This window comes from Pseudonaja textilis, chromosome 3 (genome assembly GCF_049901715.1).
Source record: "Pseudonaja textilis isolate UNSWEBS1 chromosome 3, rPseTex1.2, whole genome shotgun sequence".
Lineage (NCBI taxonomy): Eukaryota > Metazoa > Chordata > Lepidosauria > Squamata > Elapidae > Pseudonaja > Pseudonaja textilis.
This window is the reverse complement of record NC_141992.1, coordinates 193,800,519-193,819,691: the sequence shown is the minus strand read 5'-3', so window position 1 is coordinate 193,819,691 and position 19,173 is coordinate 193,800,519. Positions and strand designations below refer to the sequence as shown.

Below are 19,173 nucleotides of genomic sequence, written 5' to 3'. Positions count from 1 at the left end.
AGCAGATCAGAGCATGAGTAGCTCTCTCCAAAACTATCTTGTGGACTAAAGGATTCACAAGATACAAAAGTCAGAATAAACAAGGGAGACAGATCGAGGGTTGATCAAACACGGCAGTAGGGTTTCTGGTACAAAACTACGAACAGGAACAGCAGGATAGATGATTCCAAGGGATGCCTTGATTTCATTAGTCAACAATTCCTGCAAAGAAAAGATCTTCTTACTGATGACTTTAAATCCAGAAATTCCTCAAACCTGTGAGAATCCGGGACAGAATAGTCTTGCCACCCATAAAATCCCTTTCTCCTTGGTAGGTGTTCATAAAAAAAGATATTCACAGATCAATCCCTTGGTTCTGATTAATTTTCAACAATAGGTCAAGAGTATGCTGATTGTTAGAATCTTAAGCGGGAAATTGTTTTTGTCTAACATGAAAGAGGAGGTGAGAAGATCAATCAGGGTCCCCCCAAAATCCTTCGTCAGAGGATAACAGATTTCTTAGGGCTGTGAGAAAATGCAGAGATCCAGAGGAAAAGGAAACTTTTCCAGACAAGGATGAAAAGCAGTTGCAAAGGAAGAACAAGGATCTGTTCCAGGGTGGGTGGCGTCAAGTGGCTTCATTCAGAAGAAAACTAAGGAAGTTTCTCAGGGCTGTATTCAGTCACCACTCAACAAATCTGTGTTTCTGAATTTCTTCTTGTGGGTCTACAAACTTCTTAGAGGAGATTCAACTTGGCCTGAAATATCAATAACTTCATCTACAGAATCAAAAATATTGGAAATATGGAGAATCCAGAGAGAACGTTTTTTCTAACCCCAGGCAATGCAGGAGTCCACCCCTAAAATTCACTAGGAAAACAGTGGATCAATATGTGCATAAGCTATGTGAAGTAAGTTTTATGTCACAAACACATTGTGTTGCTGCTGCTGTTGTCATTCAGGAACATTCAAAAGGTGTAATCAAACTTTTGACAATTGGTGCACGAGAGTAAGTGGCAGAGGCGAAAGTGAAGGCTAACAGGCTTTACTGCAATACAATAACGCAGCCATGGCTTTCCGCAAGCTAGCCATGCAACGGGCTGACAGAGAACAGCTGGTTCCGTTTGACAGCTGTCAAACAGAATCAGCCAATCAGGGAGGGCTCCGGCTCCCAGTCAAAAAGCAGACCAGAGTGAAGACTTTGGCTAGATGCAGCAAAACTGATTTTCAGGGCAATCTCAAGTTTCCCATCGGATATACATACACTAACCGTTAGAAATGTAATCAGGTCATTGTCTTTTGTCAAACACCAAAGGAGAGTTGGGAAAATGAAGTGGGGGAGGGTCTCAGAAATTCTTTCACCAGGGAAAAAAGAATTTCTTAATGCTGTGAGAAAACCCAGAGAACCAGGGAAGAAGAAGAATCTTCCAGGCCTGTATTAGTATAAAACTTTTTATTATTATTATTATTATAGAGTCTCGATGGCACAGAGGTTAGAGTGCAGTAATGCAAGCTACTTCTGCTGCAGCCAGCAGCCAGCAATCTGGTAGATCGAATCTCACCAGGCTCAAGATTGACTCAGCCTTCCATCCTTCCAGGTAGGTAAAATAGGGAGCCAAATTGTTGGGGGGCCAGAGGCTGACTCTGTAAACCACTTAGAGAGGGCTGTAAAGCACTATAAAGCAGTATATAAGTTCTACTGTTATTGCTATTAGCTCACCTGCTTCCTTCAGATTTGCAGGATTTGTCTATAACACAACATCTCACTCTGCTTTCCTTCAGACAAAACCTCTTTGTTGTGATATCCTGATATTTGTTTCTATACAGCTCATTGCATCGTGCAGTCTTTCCAAGGTGAAAATGGAGGGAGACTGAAAGAGAATTTATGGATCCAGAATCAGTGGTCTCCTCCCTGAAGAATAGAAAGTGCATGATTGATCTAACATTAACCATAAAAACCCAAATACCCAGCCGTTTAGCATGAAAAAATACTACCTGGAATACAAATATGATTCTGTTGCAACTGTGAACTTTTTTAATGAGCAACCAAATGAGAAAATGCTACGTCCCTGTTTATGGCTTATTCCTGGAGGCATGCTAATAGATACAATACAAAAGTACAACAATTTTGTATGGTGTGTGCAATGTTTGCCTTGCATAAGCAAAAAGATGTGCACATCACTCTTAAGCCCCGTTGTACTTGGATCTATACCAAGTGTTTTTAGCAAAAGGGTTATTAGCTCAATCAGTCAACCCAAAGCATCAAAATATACACAGGGAGAGGGAAAGTGGAAAAACAGTGAGGTGTGGGATATAATGGAATTTTAGCTGGTGCAGAGATTGTACAATTCTTTGTGACTCATCCTCAGTTTGCTGTCTAAAGTGGGCAAACTGCTTTGAGTCAGTGGTTGAAGTTCCTCTTTTAAGATCTACTAACCTATGTAATAGAGAAAGTCTGCAAATGAAATTAAACTTTGTGAGATCTTTTTCTTTCACGAGAAGTTGGAATTGATTGAGTCAAAAAAATTTAGGCCCACCCCCCAACAAACTTTTTTTCCCCTGCACATGATGGTCTCAAATGAGAAGGAGCCTGAAATCAGTTAGGCAAAGAAATCCTTGGGGAATTTGTTCTCCTAACCAGCACAGCCATGTGACTTCCGAGCGGGGGGAGAGCTTTTTCCCAGCCAGCGCAGCCATGTAGATTCCCTGTGTTGTGTGGGATGCAGCTGCTGTGGCAAAGCAAGGCAAGAAAGCTGGAGGCCAAGGAGGCAGGGAGGGCGGTGGGGGGCAGCTTGCTAGGCCATGAGTGCCATGGCTCGTATGGAGCTGCAATGGTGAAGCAAGCCAGGCAAGCTGGAGGCCAGAGATGGACGGGCTAGTGCGACTTGCAAGCTTACTTACCAAGGCAGGCAGATAAGGGTGCTCAGTTGGGGCGCAGGCACCGTGTCAGAAGGCAGGCAAGCCACAGAGCAGACACTGTTTGATCAATGCAAGGAGCCACACGGTGTGCTATGCTGGGGAGGTGACTTTGCAGGGTGGGGAGAGTGGGCCAAGTGGCGACTGGATAAGCAGGGGCAGGACCAGAAAGAGGTGGTATTTGCCGGTTCTCCAAACTACTCAAAATTTGTGGTAACCATTTCCCCGAACTGGTCTGAACTGGCCAAATACCACCTCTGGAATTAGATGAAGGAATAGAAGGGGAATTCATCAAATTTGCAGATGACATTAAGCTGGCAAAAATAGCCAGCACTCCTGAAGATCGGCTAAAGATCCAGGTGAACTTCAACAGACTTGAACTCTGGGACTCATCTAACAAAATTTAATTCAGTGGTGAAAAAAGCAAGGTTTTACAATCGGGCAAGAAAAATCACATGTACAGATACAGATTAGGTGAAACTTGGCCCAGTTGAAGTAACTGCGAGAGGGGCCTTGGAGTCCTTGTGGACAGTTACCTAAACCTGAGCCAGCTCTGTTCTGCAGCTGCCAAAAAAACAAACAAAATCCTAAACTGCATTAACAGAGGGATAGAATCAAGCTCATGGGAAGTATTATTAAGACTTTATAAAGCCTTAATAAGACCGCGCTTAGAATATTTCATTCAGTTTTTACATTTGTCACAATAAAAAAAAAAGATGTTGAGACTCTGGAAAGAAGAGCAACAAGAAGGATCATGGGGCAGGAGGTTAAAACATCTGAAGAATGATTGCTGAAACAGGGTGTGACTAATATACTGAAAAGAAGGACTAGGGGTGACATGATAGCAGTCTTCCAACATTTGAGGGGCTCCAACAAAGAAGAAAGAGTTAACCTATTCTCCAAAGCACCAGAACACCAGAGAAGAAACAATGGATGGAAACTAATTAAGGAAAGAACCAACTGAGAACTAAGGAGAAATTTCTTGACAGCTGGAACAATTAATCAGTGGGATGGCTGGCCTTCAGAAGTTGTGGGTGCTCTATTGCTGGACATTTGTAAGAAGTGATTGGATAACGGTTTATCTAAAATATTACAGGGCCTCATGCTTGGGCAAGGGGTTGGAGTAGAAGTCTTCCAAAATTCCCTTCTAACTGTATCATTTTATTATTGTGAAAGACCTGGTGTTTCCATCCCCAGATTAAATGTACAGATAGTTAAATTTCTTCTCCCGCTTCACCTTTGACGATCTTAAGACCTCAGCTTATAATTAATCTTGTTGGATTTCCAAAGACAAAGGAATTTAAGAGAGATGTTTACCTGTCTTTGCTTATGCAAAATAAACATCGTGCACCGTGCAAAATTAATATACTGTGCACATTGTCTCTCTGAATGAATTTAGAGGAATAAGTGATGAACAGAGACGTGGCATTCATTCATTTGGCTCCTGGTAAAACAAAATGGTGCAGTTCCAATACAACCATGATTATGTTCCAGAAAGTACCTTTTACCAATAACCTATTAGATATTTTTAATTTAAGGTTGGGACATCGGATAATACTTCACAAACTGCAAATCCTCCATTTTCCTCCTGACTCACTTTAGTCATCATTTGGTGGTACACCAGTTGAGTCTGTCTCCAAACCAGGAGACCCTTATGTCCCCCCTTCAAAACTATTGCAATATTTCAGTAAATCTTTTCATTCTCAGACCTTCTGTCTCTCCAAGCTGAATGGAACTACATCTATGTGGAGAGAGGAATGCAGTGGGGTACCCCAAGGCTCTTCCTTAGACTCGGTACACTTCAACATCTTCTTCAATGATTTGGATGAGGGGATAGATGGGGAATTCATCAAATTTGCAGACGACGTTAAGCTGGCAGGAATAGCCAGCATTCCAGAAGAGCGGCTCAAGATCCAGATGAATTTCAATAGACTTGAACTCTGGGACCCATCTAACAAATGAAATTCAATGGTGAAAAAAGCAAGGTTTTATAGTCAGGCAAGAAAAATCAAATGTACAGATACAGATTAGGTGAAACCTGGCTAAATTGAAGTAATTGCAAGAGGGATCTTCCAGTCCCAATGGACAGTTCCCTAAACCTGAGCCAGCCGTGTGCTGCAGCTGACATAAAACCCCAACACAATCCTAAACTGCATTAACAGAGGGATAGAATCAAGATCATGGGAAGTCTTATTAAGACTTTATAAAGCCTTAATAAGATCTCGCTTAGAATATTGCATCCAGTTTTTATATTTGCCACAATAAAAAAAGAAGATGTTGAGACTCTGGAAAGGAGAGCAACAAGAATGATCAGGGGGCTGGAAGCTAAAACACCTGAAGAATGATTGCTGGAACTGGATATGTCTAATTGACTGAAAAGAAGGACATGAAAGCAGTCTTCCAATATTTGAGGGGCTCCAACAAAGAATTCAAGGTTAACCTATTCTCCAAAGCACCAGAAAGCAGGACGAGAAACAATGGATGTAAACTAATTAAGGAGACAACCAACCTAGAACTAAGGAGAAATTTCTTAACAGCTGGAAAATTAAATCAGTAGGATGGATTGTCTTCCAAAGTTGTGCGTGCTTTATTGCTGGAAGTTTGTAAGAACAGATTGGATAACCATTTTTCTAAAATTTTACAGGGCCTTGTGCTTGGGAAAATTCCCTTCCAACTATGTTATTTTATTATTGTGAAACCACTGGTATTTCCACCACCAGATTAAATATACTTAATTAAATTCCTTCTTCCCCCTCAGCTTTGAGGGAGCTTAAGACAAAAGCTATATTGGTTAAATCAAGGCACCAGTTGGGTCTAGGAAGGGTCAGCAATCTGAAATGTTAAAGACAGCATAATTCTGCAGCGGTCAGTAGGGTGGTTTCTTTCTTTCTTTCTTTCTTTCTTTCTTTCTTTCTTTCTTTCTTTCTTTCTTTCTTTCTTTCTTTCTTTCTTCCTTCCTTCCTTCCTTCCTTCCTTCCTTCCTTCCTTCCTTCCTTCCTTCCTTCCTTCCTTCCTTCCTTCCTTCCTTCCTGGCTGTTCTTATTCTATGATACTGTAGAACTGGGGTAGCTCTGAACATCCTCTTGTTCCTAAGCTGTGTGTGTTTCAGGTGGGCTTCTTAGCTTTAGAAGGAGAGAGGGAAGGAGGAAGGGACAGAAAGAGAAAGAGAGAAAAAGGGAGAGAGGAAGGGAGGATAGAAAGGGGGGATACAGAGTGAGAGAGAGAGAGGGAAAGAGAGAGGGGAGAGAGAAAGAAAGTGAGAAAGAAAAAGAGAAGGAAGATACAAGAAAGAAAAGAAAGAAAAAGGGAAAGAAAAAAAGGGAGAGAGAAGGGAAGTGAAAGGAAGAAAGGGGATGGAAGAAAGGGTCAGAAAGAAAGAAAGAAAGAAAGAAAGAAAGAGAAAGAAAGAAAGAAAGAAAGAAAGAAAGAAAGAAAGAAAGAAAGAAAGAAAGAAAGAAAGAAAGAAAGAAAAGAAAGTAAATGAGATATATGGATGGATAGAAAAATATATGGAAGGAGGGAGGGAGGGAGAAGAAAAGGAGAGGAAGGAAGGACATAAACCCTGACTTCAGAAGACTTTGAAGCAGCAAAGCAATCTACAGCTGGCCTGCAAGGGATCTTGGAGGTCATCTAGCCCAACCCGCTTCTCCAGCAAGAGATCCTTAAAGAATCAAAAATAGCAGAGGTAGAAGTGTGTGTGTGTGTGTGTGTGTGTGTGTGGCTGTCAAAACACCAATACCATGCCTAGTAGGTCTGTGTAGGTCATTCGTAAATTAGAACACGTGCTAAGCAACTGGCCATTAAGTGAGGACCACTTACATTTGGTTTGCCAGTCACATGGCCACCTGCCCGGGCCTCACCCAGCCCTCTCTAGGGCACCCCAGGCCTTGGAAAATGGCAAAAAGCACTTGCTAAGCAACTGGCCATTAAGCGAGGACCTGGCCATTAAGCGAGGACCACTTACATTTCATTTACCAGTCACTTGGCCACCTGGCCTCTCCCACCCCAGTCACATGACCACCAAGCCACACCCACAAATTAGGCCCTGTCCATAGAACCGGTTGTTAAGAAATTTGAATCCCACCCCTGTATGGTGTGGTATGCTGGCTCGACAGCTGTGGATAGAAAGACATTACAGAGGGTGGTGAGCACAGCACAAAACATTGTGGGCTGCTCCCTGATACCACTAGATGACCTCGCTAGGGATTGCTGCCTTAGAAGAATGTGGAGAATTCTCAGGGACGAGTCACATCCCGGTCAGCACTTCACTCCCCAACCATCGGGTAGGAGATAGAAAAACATAGCCATAAAGTTCATAAGAAATTTGATGAGTTCCTCATCTATCCCCTCATCCAAGTCTTTGATGAAGATGTTGACGTGTACAGAGCCTAAGAAAGTTCCTTGAGGTACCCCACTTCATTCCTCCCTCCACGTAGATGTAGTTCCATTGAGCTTGAAGAGACACAAGGTCTGAGAATTAAAAAGATTTGCTGAAATATTGCACTAGTCTGGAAGGAAGGGACAGAACGGTTATATGGTTTGGAGATGGACTCAACTGGTGTACCACCAAATGATGACTAAAGCGAGACAGGAGGAAAATGGAGGATTTGCAGTTTGTGAAGCATTAACTTATGTCCCAACCTTAAAAAATAAAAATACCTAGTGGGTTAGTGGCAAAAGGTACTTTCTGGAACACAATCATGGTTGTATGGGAACTGTGCCATTTTTTTTACCAGGAGCCAAATGACTGAATGCCACGTCTCTGTTCATCACTTATTCCTCTAAATTCATTCAAAGAGACAATGTGCTCAGTATATTAATTTTGCACGGTGCACGATGTTTATTTTGCATAAGCAAAGACAGGTAAACATCTCTCTTAAATTCCTTTGTCTTTGGAAATCCAACAAGATTAATTTTAAGCTGAGGTCTTAAGATCGTCAAAGGTGAAGGGGAGAAGGAATTTAACTATCTGTACATTTAATCTGGGGATGGAAATACCAGGTCTTTCAGAATAATAAAATGATATAGTTAGAAGGGAACTTTGGAAGACTTCTACTCCAACCCCTGCACACACTTATGTTCTCTGTTTTTTCACAGTTCCCAAGGCCTGGGGAGCTCTGGAGAGGGCACGGCGAGGCCCAGGCATGTGGCCATGTGACTGGGAAATAAAATGTAAGTGGTCCGCACTTAATGACCAGGTCCTCGCTTAATGGCCTGGTGCTTAGCAAGTGTTATAATTTACGACTGACTTGCACAGAGCTACATGGCCTGTTTTGTGTGTTTTGAGAGCTACAAACACACACAAACACACAGACACACATATGACCAGTTACAATATCCCACACAGTTTTGTGACTGATGTTTTCTGTTTTTTGCCAGTTTCCAAGGCCTGGGAAGCTCTGGAGAGGGCAGGGCAAGGCCCAAGTATGTGGCCATGTGACTGGCAAACCAAATGTAAGTGGTCCTTGTTTAATGACCAGGATCTCACTTAATGGCCAGGTGCTTAGCAAGTGTTCTAATTTTCGACGAACCTACTCAGAGCTTCTAGGCATGTTTTGGGTGTTTTGACAGCCACACACAGACATACACACACACATTCACACACATGCACACTCACACTTCTACCCCTGCTATTCTTTGATTCTGTAAGGATCTCTTGCTGGAGCAGGGGGTTGGACTAGATGACCTCCAAGATCCCTTGAAGGCAAGCTGTAGATTTCTGTTCTGCTTCAAAGTCTTCTGAAGTCAGGGTTTATGTCCTTCCTTCCTCTCCTTTGTTTCTCTCTTCCTCCCTCCCTCCTTCCCTGTATTTATCTATCCATTCATCTATCTCATTTAGTTTCTCTTCTCTCTTTTCTTTCTTTCTTTCTTTCTTTCTTTCTTTCTTTCTTTCTTTCTTTCTTTCTTTCTTTCTTTCTTTCATTTTTTCTTTCTTTCCCTTTCTTTCTGCTCCTTCCTTCGATCCCCTTTCTTCCTTTCACTTCCTTTCTCTCTCCCTTTTTCTTTCTTTCCCTTTTCTCTTTCTTTTGTTTCTTGTATCTTCCTTCTCTTTTTCTCTCTCACTTTCTCTCTCTCTCCCCTCTCTCTTTCCCCCTCTTTCTCTCTCTCCTTCTGTATCCCCCTTTCTATCTCCCTCCCTCTCTCCCTCTTTCTCTCTCTCTCTCTCTGTATCCCCCTTTCTATCTCCCCTTCCTCTCTCCCTCTTTCTCTCTCTCTCTCTTCTTTCTGTCCCTTCCACCTTCCCTCTCTCCTGCTAAAGATAGGAAGCCCACCTGAAACACACACACACACACACACACACACACACACAGGGGTGGAATTCTCCCAGTTTGGCTCTGTTCTATTATGCTCTGCCCCTCAGAAAAGAAGCCTGCAGGCAGGGACTGTGCTTTGTGCAGGGTCTTCAAAAAATACATACAATCAACAGAAACAAAAGAGGCAGCTTAGAAACAAGAGGATGCTCAGAGCTACCCCAGTTCTTCAGAATCATAGAATAAGAACAGCCCAGAAGGAAGGAAGGAAGGAAGGAAGGAAAGGAAAAGAAAGAAAGAAAGAAAGAAAGAAAGAAAGAAAAGAAAGAAAGAAAGAAAGAAAGAAAGAAGGAAGGAAGGAAGGAAGGAAGGAAGGAAGGAAGGAAGGAAGGAAGGAAGGAAGGAAGGAAGGAAGGAAGAAACCACCCTACTGAGGGCTGCAGAATCATGCAGTCTTTAACATTTCAGATTGCTGACCCTTCCCAGGCCCAACTGGTGCTTCTTATTGCATGGAAAGTATGAGGTTCAGTCCCAAAGATGCTCCTTCTCCCCAGGAGCCCAACTTTCAATTCTGAATGGATACTTCTGCACCCTTTCACTCTTTGTTCCTCAATATCCTTCTTACATTGGATCACAAACTATTGAACCAGATGGTGGGGGGAGGGGGGCAGCCAGCCAGGGGTAGGATTCTCTCTTTCTCTCTCCTTCTTTCTCTCCCCCCGTCTCTTTCTCTCTCTCTTTCTCTCTCCTCTCCATCTCTTTCTCTCTCTTTCTCTCCCCTCCCTCTCTCCCTGTTTTTCTTTTTCTTTCTGTCCTTTCCTTCCATCCCCTCTTTCTTCCTTTCAATTCCTTTCTCTCTCCCTTTTCTTCTTGGTTCTTTCTTTCTTTCTTTCTTTCTTTCTTTCTTTCTTTCTTTCTTTCTTTCTTTCTTTCTTTCTTTCTTTCTTTCTTTCTTTCTCGCTCTCCCTTCCTCTTCCTTGCCCTTCCTTCCTTCCTTCCTTCCTTCCTTCCTTCCTTCCTTCCTTCCTTCCTTCCTTCCTTCCTTCCTTCCTTCCTTCCTTCCTTCCTTCCTTCTATTACCTTTCTTCTGGGCTGTTCTTATTCTATGATACTGTAGAATTGGGGTTGCTCCCTTTTTTCTAAGCTGCCTCGTTTGTTTCTGTTGATTGCACATATTTTTTAAACCCTGCACAAAGCACAGTCCTTTCCTGCAGTCTTATTCTCTGATAGGCAGAGTACAATAGAAGAGGGACAAACTGGGAGAATCCCAGCCCTGTGTGTTTCAGGTGGGCTTCCTAGCTTTAGAAGGAAAGAGAGAAGGAGGAAGGGACAGAAAGAGAGAGAGAGAGAAAGAGGGAGAGAGGGAGGGGGAGAGAGAAAGAGAAGGGAATACGGAAAGAGAGAGAGAAAGAGAGGGAAAGAGAGAGGGGAGGGAGAAAGAAAGTGAGAGAGGAGGAAGATACAAGAAAGCAAAGAATGAGAAAAGGGAAAGAAAGAAAAGGAAAAAGAAAATAACTGAAAGGAAGAAAGGGGAATAGAAGGAAGGGGCAGAAAGAAACGGAAAGAAAGAAAGAAAGGAAGGAAGGAAGGAAAGAAGGAAGGAAGGAAGGAAGGAAGGAAGGAAGGAAGGAAGAAAGATGGAAGGAAATGAGATATACGGATGGATAGAAAAATATATGGAAGGAGGGAGGGAGGGAGAGAGAAGAAAAGGAGAGGAAGGAAGGACATAAACCCTGACTTCAGAAGACTTTGAAGCAGCAAAGCAATCTACAGCTGGCTGCAAGGGATCTTGGAGGTCATCTAGCCCAACCCGCTGCTCCAGCAAGAGATCCTTACAGAATCAAAGAATAGCAGGGGTAGAAGGGTATGTGTATGTGTGTCTGTTTCTGTGTGTGTGTGTGTGTGTGGCGGTCAAAACACCCAAACCATGCCTAGTAGGTCTGTGTAGGTCATTCATAAATTAGAACACTTGCTAAGCAACTGGCCATTAAGCGAGGACCACTTACATTTGGTTTGGCAGTCACATGGCCACCTTCCCCGGCCTCACCCTGCCCTCTCTAGGGCTCCCCAGGCCTTGGAAAATGGAAAAAAGCACTTGCTAAGCAACTGGCCATTAAGCGAGGACCTGGCCATTAAGCAGGGACCACTTACATTTCATTTACCAGTCACATGGCCACCTGGCCTCTCCCACCCCAGTCACATGACCACCAAGCCACACCCACAAATTAGGCCCTGTCCATAGAACCGGTTGTTAAGAAATTTGAATCCCACCCCTGTATGGTGTGGTATGCTGGCTCGACAGCTGTGGATAGAAAGACATTACAGAGGGTGGTGAGCACAGCACAAAACATTGTGGGCTGCTCCCTGATACCACTAGATGACCTCGCTAGGGCTTGCTGCCTTAGAAGAATGTGGAGAATTCTCAGGGACGAGTCACATCCCGGTCAGCACTTCACTCCCCAACCATCGGGTAGGAGATAGAAATCATAGCCATAAAGTTCATAAGAAATTTGATGAGTTCCTCATCTATCCCCTCATCCAAGTCTTTGATGAAGATGTTGACGTGTACAGAGCCTAAGAAAGTTCCTTGAGGTACCCCACTTCATTCCTCCCTCCACATAGATGTAGTTCCATTGAGCTTGAAGAGACACAAGGTCTGAGAATTAAAAAGATTTGCGGAAATATTGCACTAGTCTGGAAGGAAGGGACAGAACGGTTATATGGTTTGGAGATGCTCTCAACTGGTGTACCACCAAATGATGACTAAAGCGAGACAGGAGGAAAATGGAGGATTTGCAGTTTGTGAAGCATTAACCTATGTCCCAACCTTAAAAAATAAAAATACCTAGTGGGTTAGTGGCAAAAGGTACTTTCTGGAACACAATCATGGTTGTATGGGAACTGTGCCATTTTTTTTACCAGGAGCCAAATGACTGAATGCCACGTCTCTGTTCATCACTTATTCCTCTAAATTCATTCAAAGAGACAATGTGCTCAGTATATTAATTTTGCACGGTGCACGATGTTTATTTTGCATAAGCAAAGACAGGTAAACATCTCTCTTAAATTCCTTTGTCTTTGGAAATCCAACAAGATTAATTTTAAGCTGAGGTCTTAAGATCGTCAAAGGTGAAGGGGGAGAAGGAATTTAACTATCTGTACATTTAATCTGGGGATGGAAATACCAGGTCTTTCAGAATAATAAAATGATATAGTTAGAAGGGAACTTTGGAAGACTTCTACTCCAACCCCCTGCACACATTTATGCTCTCTGTTTTTTCACAGTTCCCAAGGCCTGGGGAGCTCTGGAGAGGGCACGGCGAGGCCCGGGCATGTGGCCATGTGACTGGGAAATAAAATGTAAGTGGTCCGCCCTTAATGACCAGGTCCTCGCTTAATGGCCTGGTGCTTAGCAAGTGTTATAATTTACGACTGACTTGCACAGAGCTACATGGCCTGTTTTGTGTGTTTTGAGAGCTACAAACACACACAAACACACAGACACACATATGACCAGTTACAATATCCCACACAGTTTTGTGACTGATGTTTTCTGTTTTTTGCCAGTTTCCAAGGCCTGGGAAGCTCTGGAGAGGGCAGGGCAAGGCCCAAGTATGTGGCCATGTGACTGGCAAACCAAATGTAAGTGGTCCTTGCTAAATGACCAGGATCTCATTTAATGGCCAGGTGCTTAGCAAGTGTTCTAATTTTCGACGAACCTACTCAGAGCTTCTAGGCATGTTTTGGGTGTTTTGATAGCCACACACAGACATACACACACACATTCACACACATGCACACTCACACTTCTACCCCTGCTATTCTTTGATTCTGTAAGGATCTCTTGCTGGAGCAGGGGGTTGGACTAGATGACCTCCAAGATCCCTTGCAGGCAAGCCGTAGATTGCTGTTCTGCTTCAAAGTCTTCTGAAGTCAGGGTTTATGTCCTTCCTTCCTCTCCTTTGTTTCTCTCTTCCTCCCTCCCTCCTTCCCTGTATTTATCTATCCATTCATATATCTCATTTAGTTTCTCTTCTCTCTTTTCTTTCTTTCTTTCTTTCTTTCTTTCTTTCTTTCTTTCTTTCTTTCTTTCTTTCTTTCTTTCTTTCTTTCATTTTTTCTTTCTTTCCCTTTCTTTCTGCTCCTTCCTTCGATCCCCTTTCTTCCTTTCACTTCCTTTCTCTCTCCCTTTTTCTTTCTTTCCCTTTCTCTTTCTTTTGTTTCTTGTATCTTCCTTCTCTTTTTCTCTCACTTTCTCTCTCTCTCCCTCTCTCTTCCCCCTCTCTCTCTCTCTCCTTCTGTATCCCCCTTTCTATCTCCCCTCCTCTCTCCTCTTTCTCTCTCTCTCTCTGTATCCCCCTTTCTATCTCCCCTTCCTCTCTCCCTCTTTCTCTCTCTCTCTCTCTCTTTCTGTCCCTTCCACCTTCCCTCTCTCCTGCTAAAGATAGGAAGCCCACCTGAAACACACACACACACACACACACACACACACAGTGGAATTCTCCCAGTTTGGCTCTGTTCTATTATGCTCTGCCCCTCAGAAAAGAAGCCTGCAGGCAGGGACTGTGCTTTGTGCAGGGTCTTCAAAAAATACATACAATCAACAGAAACAAAAGAGGCAGCTTAGAAACAAGAGGATGCTCAGAGCTACCCCAGTTCTTCAGAATCATAGAATAAGAACAGCCCAGAAGGAAGGAAGGAAGGGAGGAAGGAAAGAAAGAAAGAAAGAAAGAAAGAAAGAAAGAAAGAAAGAAAGAAAGAAAGAAAGAAAGAAAGAAAGAAAGAAGGAAGGAAGGAAGGAAGGAAGGAAGGAAGGAAGGAAGGAAGGAAGGAAGGAAGGAAGGAAGGAAGGAAGGAAGGAAGAAACCACCCTACTGAGGGCTGCAGAATCATGCAGTCTTTAACATTTCAGATTGCTGACCCTTCCCAGGCCCAACTGGTGCTTCTTATTGCATGGAAAGTATGAGGTTCAGTCCCAAAGATGCTCCTTCTCCCCAGGAGCCCAACTTTCAATTCTGAATGGATACTTCTGCACCCTTTCACTCTTTGTTCCTCAATATCCTTCTTACATTGGATCACAAACTATTGAACCAGATGGTGGGGGGAGGGGGGCAGCCAGCCAGGGGTAGGATTCTCTCTTTCTCTCTCCTTCTTTCTCTCCCCCCTCTCTTTCTCTCTCTTTTTCTCTCTCCTCTCCATCTCTTTCTCTCTCTTTCTCTCCCCTCCCTCTCTCCCTGTTTTTCTTTTTCTTTCTGTCCTTTCCTTCCATCCCCTCTTTCTTCCTTTCACTTCCTTTCTCTCTCCCTTTTCTTCTTGGTTCTTTCTTTCTTTCTTTCTTTCTTTCTTTCTTTCTTTCTTTCTTTCTTTCTTTCTTTCTTTCTTCTTTCTTCTTTCTTCCTCTTCCTTCCTTCCTTCCTTCCTTCCTTCCTTCCTTCCTTCCTTCCTTCCTTCCTTCCTTCCTTCCTTCCTTCCTTCCTTCCTTCCTTCCTTCCTTCCTCTATTACCTTTCTTCTGGGCTGTTCTTATTCTATGATACTGTAGAACTGGGGTTGCTCTCTTTTTTCTATGCTGCCTCGTTTGTTTCTGTTGATTGCACATATTTTTTTAAACCCTGCACAAACGACAGTCCTTTCTTGCAGGCTTATTCTCTGATAGGCAGAGTACAATAAAAGAGGGACAAACTGGGAGAATCCCAGCCCTGTGTGTTTCAGGGGGGCTTTCTAGCCAGAAGGAGAGGGAGAAGGAGGAAGGGACAGAAAGAGAGAGAGAGAGAGAAAGAGGGAGAGAGGGAGGGGGAGAGAGAAAGAGAAGGGGATACAGAAAGAGAGAGAGAAAGAGAGGGAAAGAGAGAGGGGAGAGAGAAAGAAAGTGAGAGAGGAGGAAGATACAAGAAAGCAAAGAATGAGAAAAGGGAAAGAAAGAAAAGGAAAAAGAAAATAACTGAAAGGAAGAAAGGGGAATAGAAGGAAGGGGCAGAAAGAAACGGAAAGAAAGAAAAGAAGGAAGGAAGGAAGGAAAGAAGGAAGGAAGGAAGGAAGGAAAGAAGAAAGATGGAAGGAAATGAGATATATGGATGGATAGAAAAATATATGGAAGGAGGGAGGGAGGGAGAGAGAAGAAAAGGAGAGGAAGGAAGGACATAAACCCTGACTTCAGAAGACTTTGAAGCAGCAAAGCAATCTACAGCTGGCCTGCAAGGGATCTTGGAGGTCATCTAGCCCAACCCGCTGCTCCAGCAAGAGATCCTTACAGAATCAAAGAACAGCAGGGGTAGAAGGCTATGTGTATGTGTGTCTGTTTCTGTGTGTGTGTGTGTGTGTGTGGCGGTCAAAACACCCAAACCATGCCTAGTAGGTCTGTGTAGGTCATTCATAAATTAGAACACTTGCTAAGCAACTGGCCATTAAGCGAGGACCACTTACATTTGGTTTGGCAGTCACATGGCCACCTTCCCCGGCCTCACCCTGCCCTCTCTAGGGCTCCCCAGGCCTTGGAAAATGGAAAAAAGCACTTGCTAAGCAACTGGCCATTAAGCGAGGACCTGGCCATTAAGCAGGGACCACTTACATTTCATTTACCAGTCACATGGCCACCTGGCCTCTCCCACCCCAGTCACATGACCACCAAGCCACACCCACAAATTAGGCCCTGTCCATAGAACCGGTTGTTAAGAAATTTGAATCCCACCCCTGTATGGTGTGGTATGCTGGCTCGACAGCTGTGGATAGAAAGACATTACAGAGGATGGTGAGCACAGCACAAAACATTGTGGGCTGCTCCCTGATACCACTAGATGACCTCGCTAGGGCTTGCTGCCTTAGAAGAATGTGGAGAATTCTCAGGGACGAGTCACATCCCGGTCAGCACTTCACTCCCCAACCATCGGGTAGGAGATAGAAAAACATAGCCATAAAGTTCATAAGAAATTTGATGAGTTCCTCATCTATCCCCTCATCCAAGTCTTTGATGAAGATGTTGACGTGTACAGAGTCTAAGAAAGTTCCTTGAGATACCCCACTTCATTCCTACCTCCACATAGATGTAGTTCCATTGAGCTTGAAGAGACACAAGGTCTGAGAATTAAAAAGATTTGCTGAAATATTGCACTAGTCTGGAAGGAAGGGACAGAACGGTTATATGGTTTGGAGATGGACTCAACTGGTGTACCACCAAATGATGACTAAAGCGAGACAGGAGGAAAATGGAGGATTTGCAGTTTGTGAAGCATTAAGTTATGTCCCAACCTTAAAAAATAAAAATACCTAGTGGGTTAGTGGCAAAAGGTACTTTCTGGAACACAATCATGGTTGTATGGGAACTGTGCCATTTTTTTTACCAGGAGCCAAATGACTGAATGCCACGTCTCTGTTCATCACTTATTCCTCTAAATTCATTCAAAGAGACAATGTGCTCAGTATATTAATTTTGCACGGTGCACGATGTTTATTTTGCATAAGCAAAGACAGGTAAACATCTCTCTTAAATTCCTTTGTCTTTGGAAATCCAACAAGATTAATTTTAAGCTGAGGTCTTAAGATCGTCAAAGGTGAAGGGGGAGAAGGAATTTAACTATCTGTACATTTAATCTGGGGATGGAAATACCAGGTCTTTCAGAATAATAAAATGATATAGTTAGAAGGGAACTTTGGAAGACTTCTACTCCAACCCCCTGCACACACTTATGTTCTCTGTTTTTTCACAGTTCCCAAGGCCTGGGGAGCTCTGGAGAGGGCACGGCGAGGCCCAGGCATGTGGCCATGTGACTGGGAAATAAAATGTAAGTGGTCCGCACTTAATGACCAGGTCCTCGCTTAATGGCCTGGTGCTTAGCAAGTGTTATAATTTACGACTGACTTGCACAGAGCTACATGGCCTGTTTTGTGTGTTTTGAGAGCTACAAACACACACAAACACACAGACACACATATGACCAGTTACAATATCCCACACAGTTTTGTGACTGATGTTTTCTGTTTTTTGCCAGTTTCCAAGGCCTGGGAAGCTCTGGAGAGGGCAGGGCAAGGCCCAAGTATGTGGCCATGTGACTGGCAAACCAAATGTAAGTGGTCCTTGCTTAATGACCAGGATCTCACTTAATGGCCAGGTGCTTAGCAAGTGTTCTAATTTTCGACGAACCTACTCAGAGCTTCTAGGCATGTTTTGGGTGTTTTGACAGCCACACACAGACATACACACACACATTCACACACATGCACACTCACACTTCTACCCCTGCTATTCTTTGATTCTGTAAGGATCTCTTGCTGGAGCAGGGGGTTGGACTAGATGACCTCCAAGATCCCTTGCAGGCAAGCCGTAGATTGCTGTTCTGCTTCAAAGTCTTCTGAAGTCAGGGTTTATGTCCTTCCTTCCTCTCCTTTGTTTCTCTCTTCCTCCCTCCCTCCTTCCCTGTATTTATCTATCCATTCATATATCTCATTTACTTTCTCTTCTCTATTTTCTCTTTCTTTCTTTCTTTCTTTCTTTCTTTCTTTCTTTCTTTCTTTCTTTCTTTCTTTCTTTCTTTCTTTCTTTCTTTCTTTCATTTTTTTCTTTCTTTCCCTTTCTCTCTACCCCTTCCTTCCATCCCCTTTCTTCCTTTCACTTCCTTTCTCTCTCCCTTTTTCTTTCTTTCCCTTTCCTCGTTCTTTGCTTTCTTGTATCTTCCTTCTCTTTTTCTCTCTCACTTTCTCTCTCTCTCCCCTCTCTCTTTCCCCCCTCTTTCTCTCTCTCCTTCTGTATCCCCCCTTTCTATCTCCCCTCCCTCTCTCCCTCTTTCTCTCTCTCTCTCTGTATCCCCCCTTTCTATCTCCCCTTCCTCTCTCCCTCTTTCTCTCTCTCTCTCTCTTTCTGTCCCTTCCACCTTCCCTCTCTCCTGCTAAAGATAGGAAGCCCACCTGAAACACACACATACACACACACACACACACACACACACACACACACACGGGTGGAATTCTCCCAGTTTGGCTCTGTTCTATTATGCTCTGCCTCTCAGAAAATAAGCCTGCAGGCAGGGACTGTGCTTTGTGCAGGGTCTTCAAAAAATACATACAATCAACAGAAACAAAAGAGGCAGCTTAGAAACAAGAGGATGCTCAGAGCTGCCCCAGTTCTTCAGAATCATAGAATAAGAACAGCCCAGAAGAAAGGAAGGGAGGAGGGAAAGAAAGAAGGAAAGAAAGAAAGAAAGAAGGAAGGAAGGAAGGAAGGAAGGAAGGAAGGAAGGAAGGAAGGAAGGAAGGAAAGAAGAAACCACCCTACTGAGGGCTGCAGAATCATGCAGTCTTTAACATTTCAGATTGCTGACCCTTCCCAGGCCCAACTGGTGCTTCTTATTGCATGGAAAGTATATGAGGTTCAGTCCCAAAGATGCTCCTTCTCCCCAGGAGCCCAACTTTCAATTCTGAATGGATACTTCTGCACCCTTTCACTCTTTGTTCCTCAATATCCTTCTTACATTGGATCACAAACTATTGAACCAGATGGTGGGGGGAGGGGGGCAGCCAGCCAGGGGTAGGATTCTCTCTTTCTCTCTCCTTCTTTCTCTCCCCCCGTCTCTTTCTCTGTCTCCCCCCTCCCTTTCTCTCTCTTTTTCTCTCTCCTCTCCATCTCTTTCTCTCTCTTTCTCTCCCCTCCCTCTCTCCCTGTTTTTCTTTTTCTTTCTGTCCTTTCCTTCCATCCCCTCTTTCTTCCTTTCACTTTTCTTCTTGGTTTCTTTCTTTCTTTCTTTCTTTCTTTCTTTCTTTCTTTCTTTCTTTCTTTCTTTCTTTCTTTCTTTCTTTCTTTCTTTCTTTCTCGCTCTCCCTTCCTCTTCCTTGCCCTTCCTTCCTTCCTTCCTTCCTTCCTTCCTTCCTTCCTTCCTTCCTTCCTTCCTTCCTTCCTTCCTTCCTTCCTTCCTTCCTTCCTTCTATTACCTTTCTTCTGGGCTGTTCTTATTCTATGATACTGTAGAATTGGGGTTGCTCCCTTTTTTCTAAGCTGCCTCGTTTGTTTCTGTTGATTGCACATATTTTTTAAACCCTGC

General features: G+C 43.5%; 2 protein-coding genes across 2 annotated transcripts in view; both read left to right on the top strand.

Annotated features, from left to right (window-relative positions):
* The window catches only part of COL22A1 (collagen type XXII alpha 1 chain), a 257,920-nt gene that overhangs the window by 3,808 nt on the left and 234,939 nt on the right, over positions 1-19,173 (top strand). Inside the window, exon 2 of the mRNA XM_087931748.1 lies at positions 1,454-1,577. The gene's annotated coding sequence lies outside the window, so the exon portion shown is untranslated. The remainder of the gene's footprint in view (positions 1-1,453; positions 1,578-19,173) is intronic.
* Positions 1-19,173, top strand: part of LOC148126469 (uncharacterized) — a 77,558-nt gene that overhangs the window by 49,816 nt on the left and 8,569 nt on the right. Inside the window, exons 3-6 of the mRNA XM_087931759.1 lie at positions 7,993-8,067; positions 12,432-12,506; positions 16,849-16,923; positions 17,131-17,205. Of these exons, the coding sequence (XP_087787885.1) occupies positions 7,993-8,067; positions 12,432-12,506; positions 16,849-16,923; positions 17,131-17,205 (300 nt within the window). The remainder of the gene's footprint in view (positions 1-7,992; positions 8,068-12,431; positions 12,507-16,848; positions 16,924-17,130; positions 17,206-19,173) is intronic.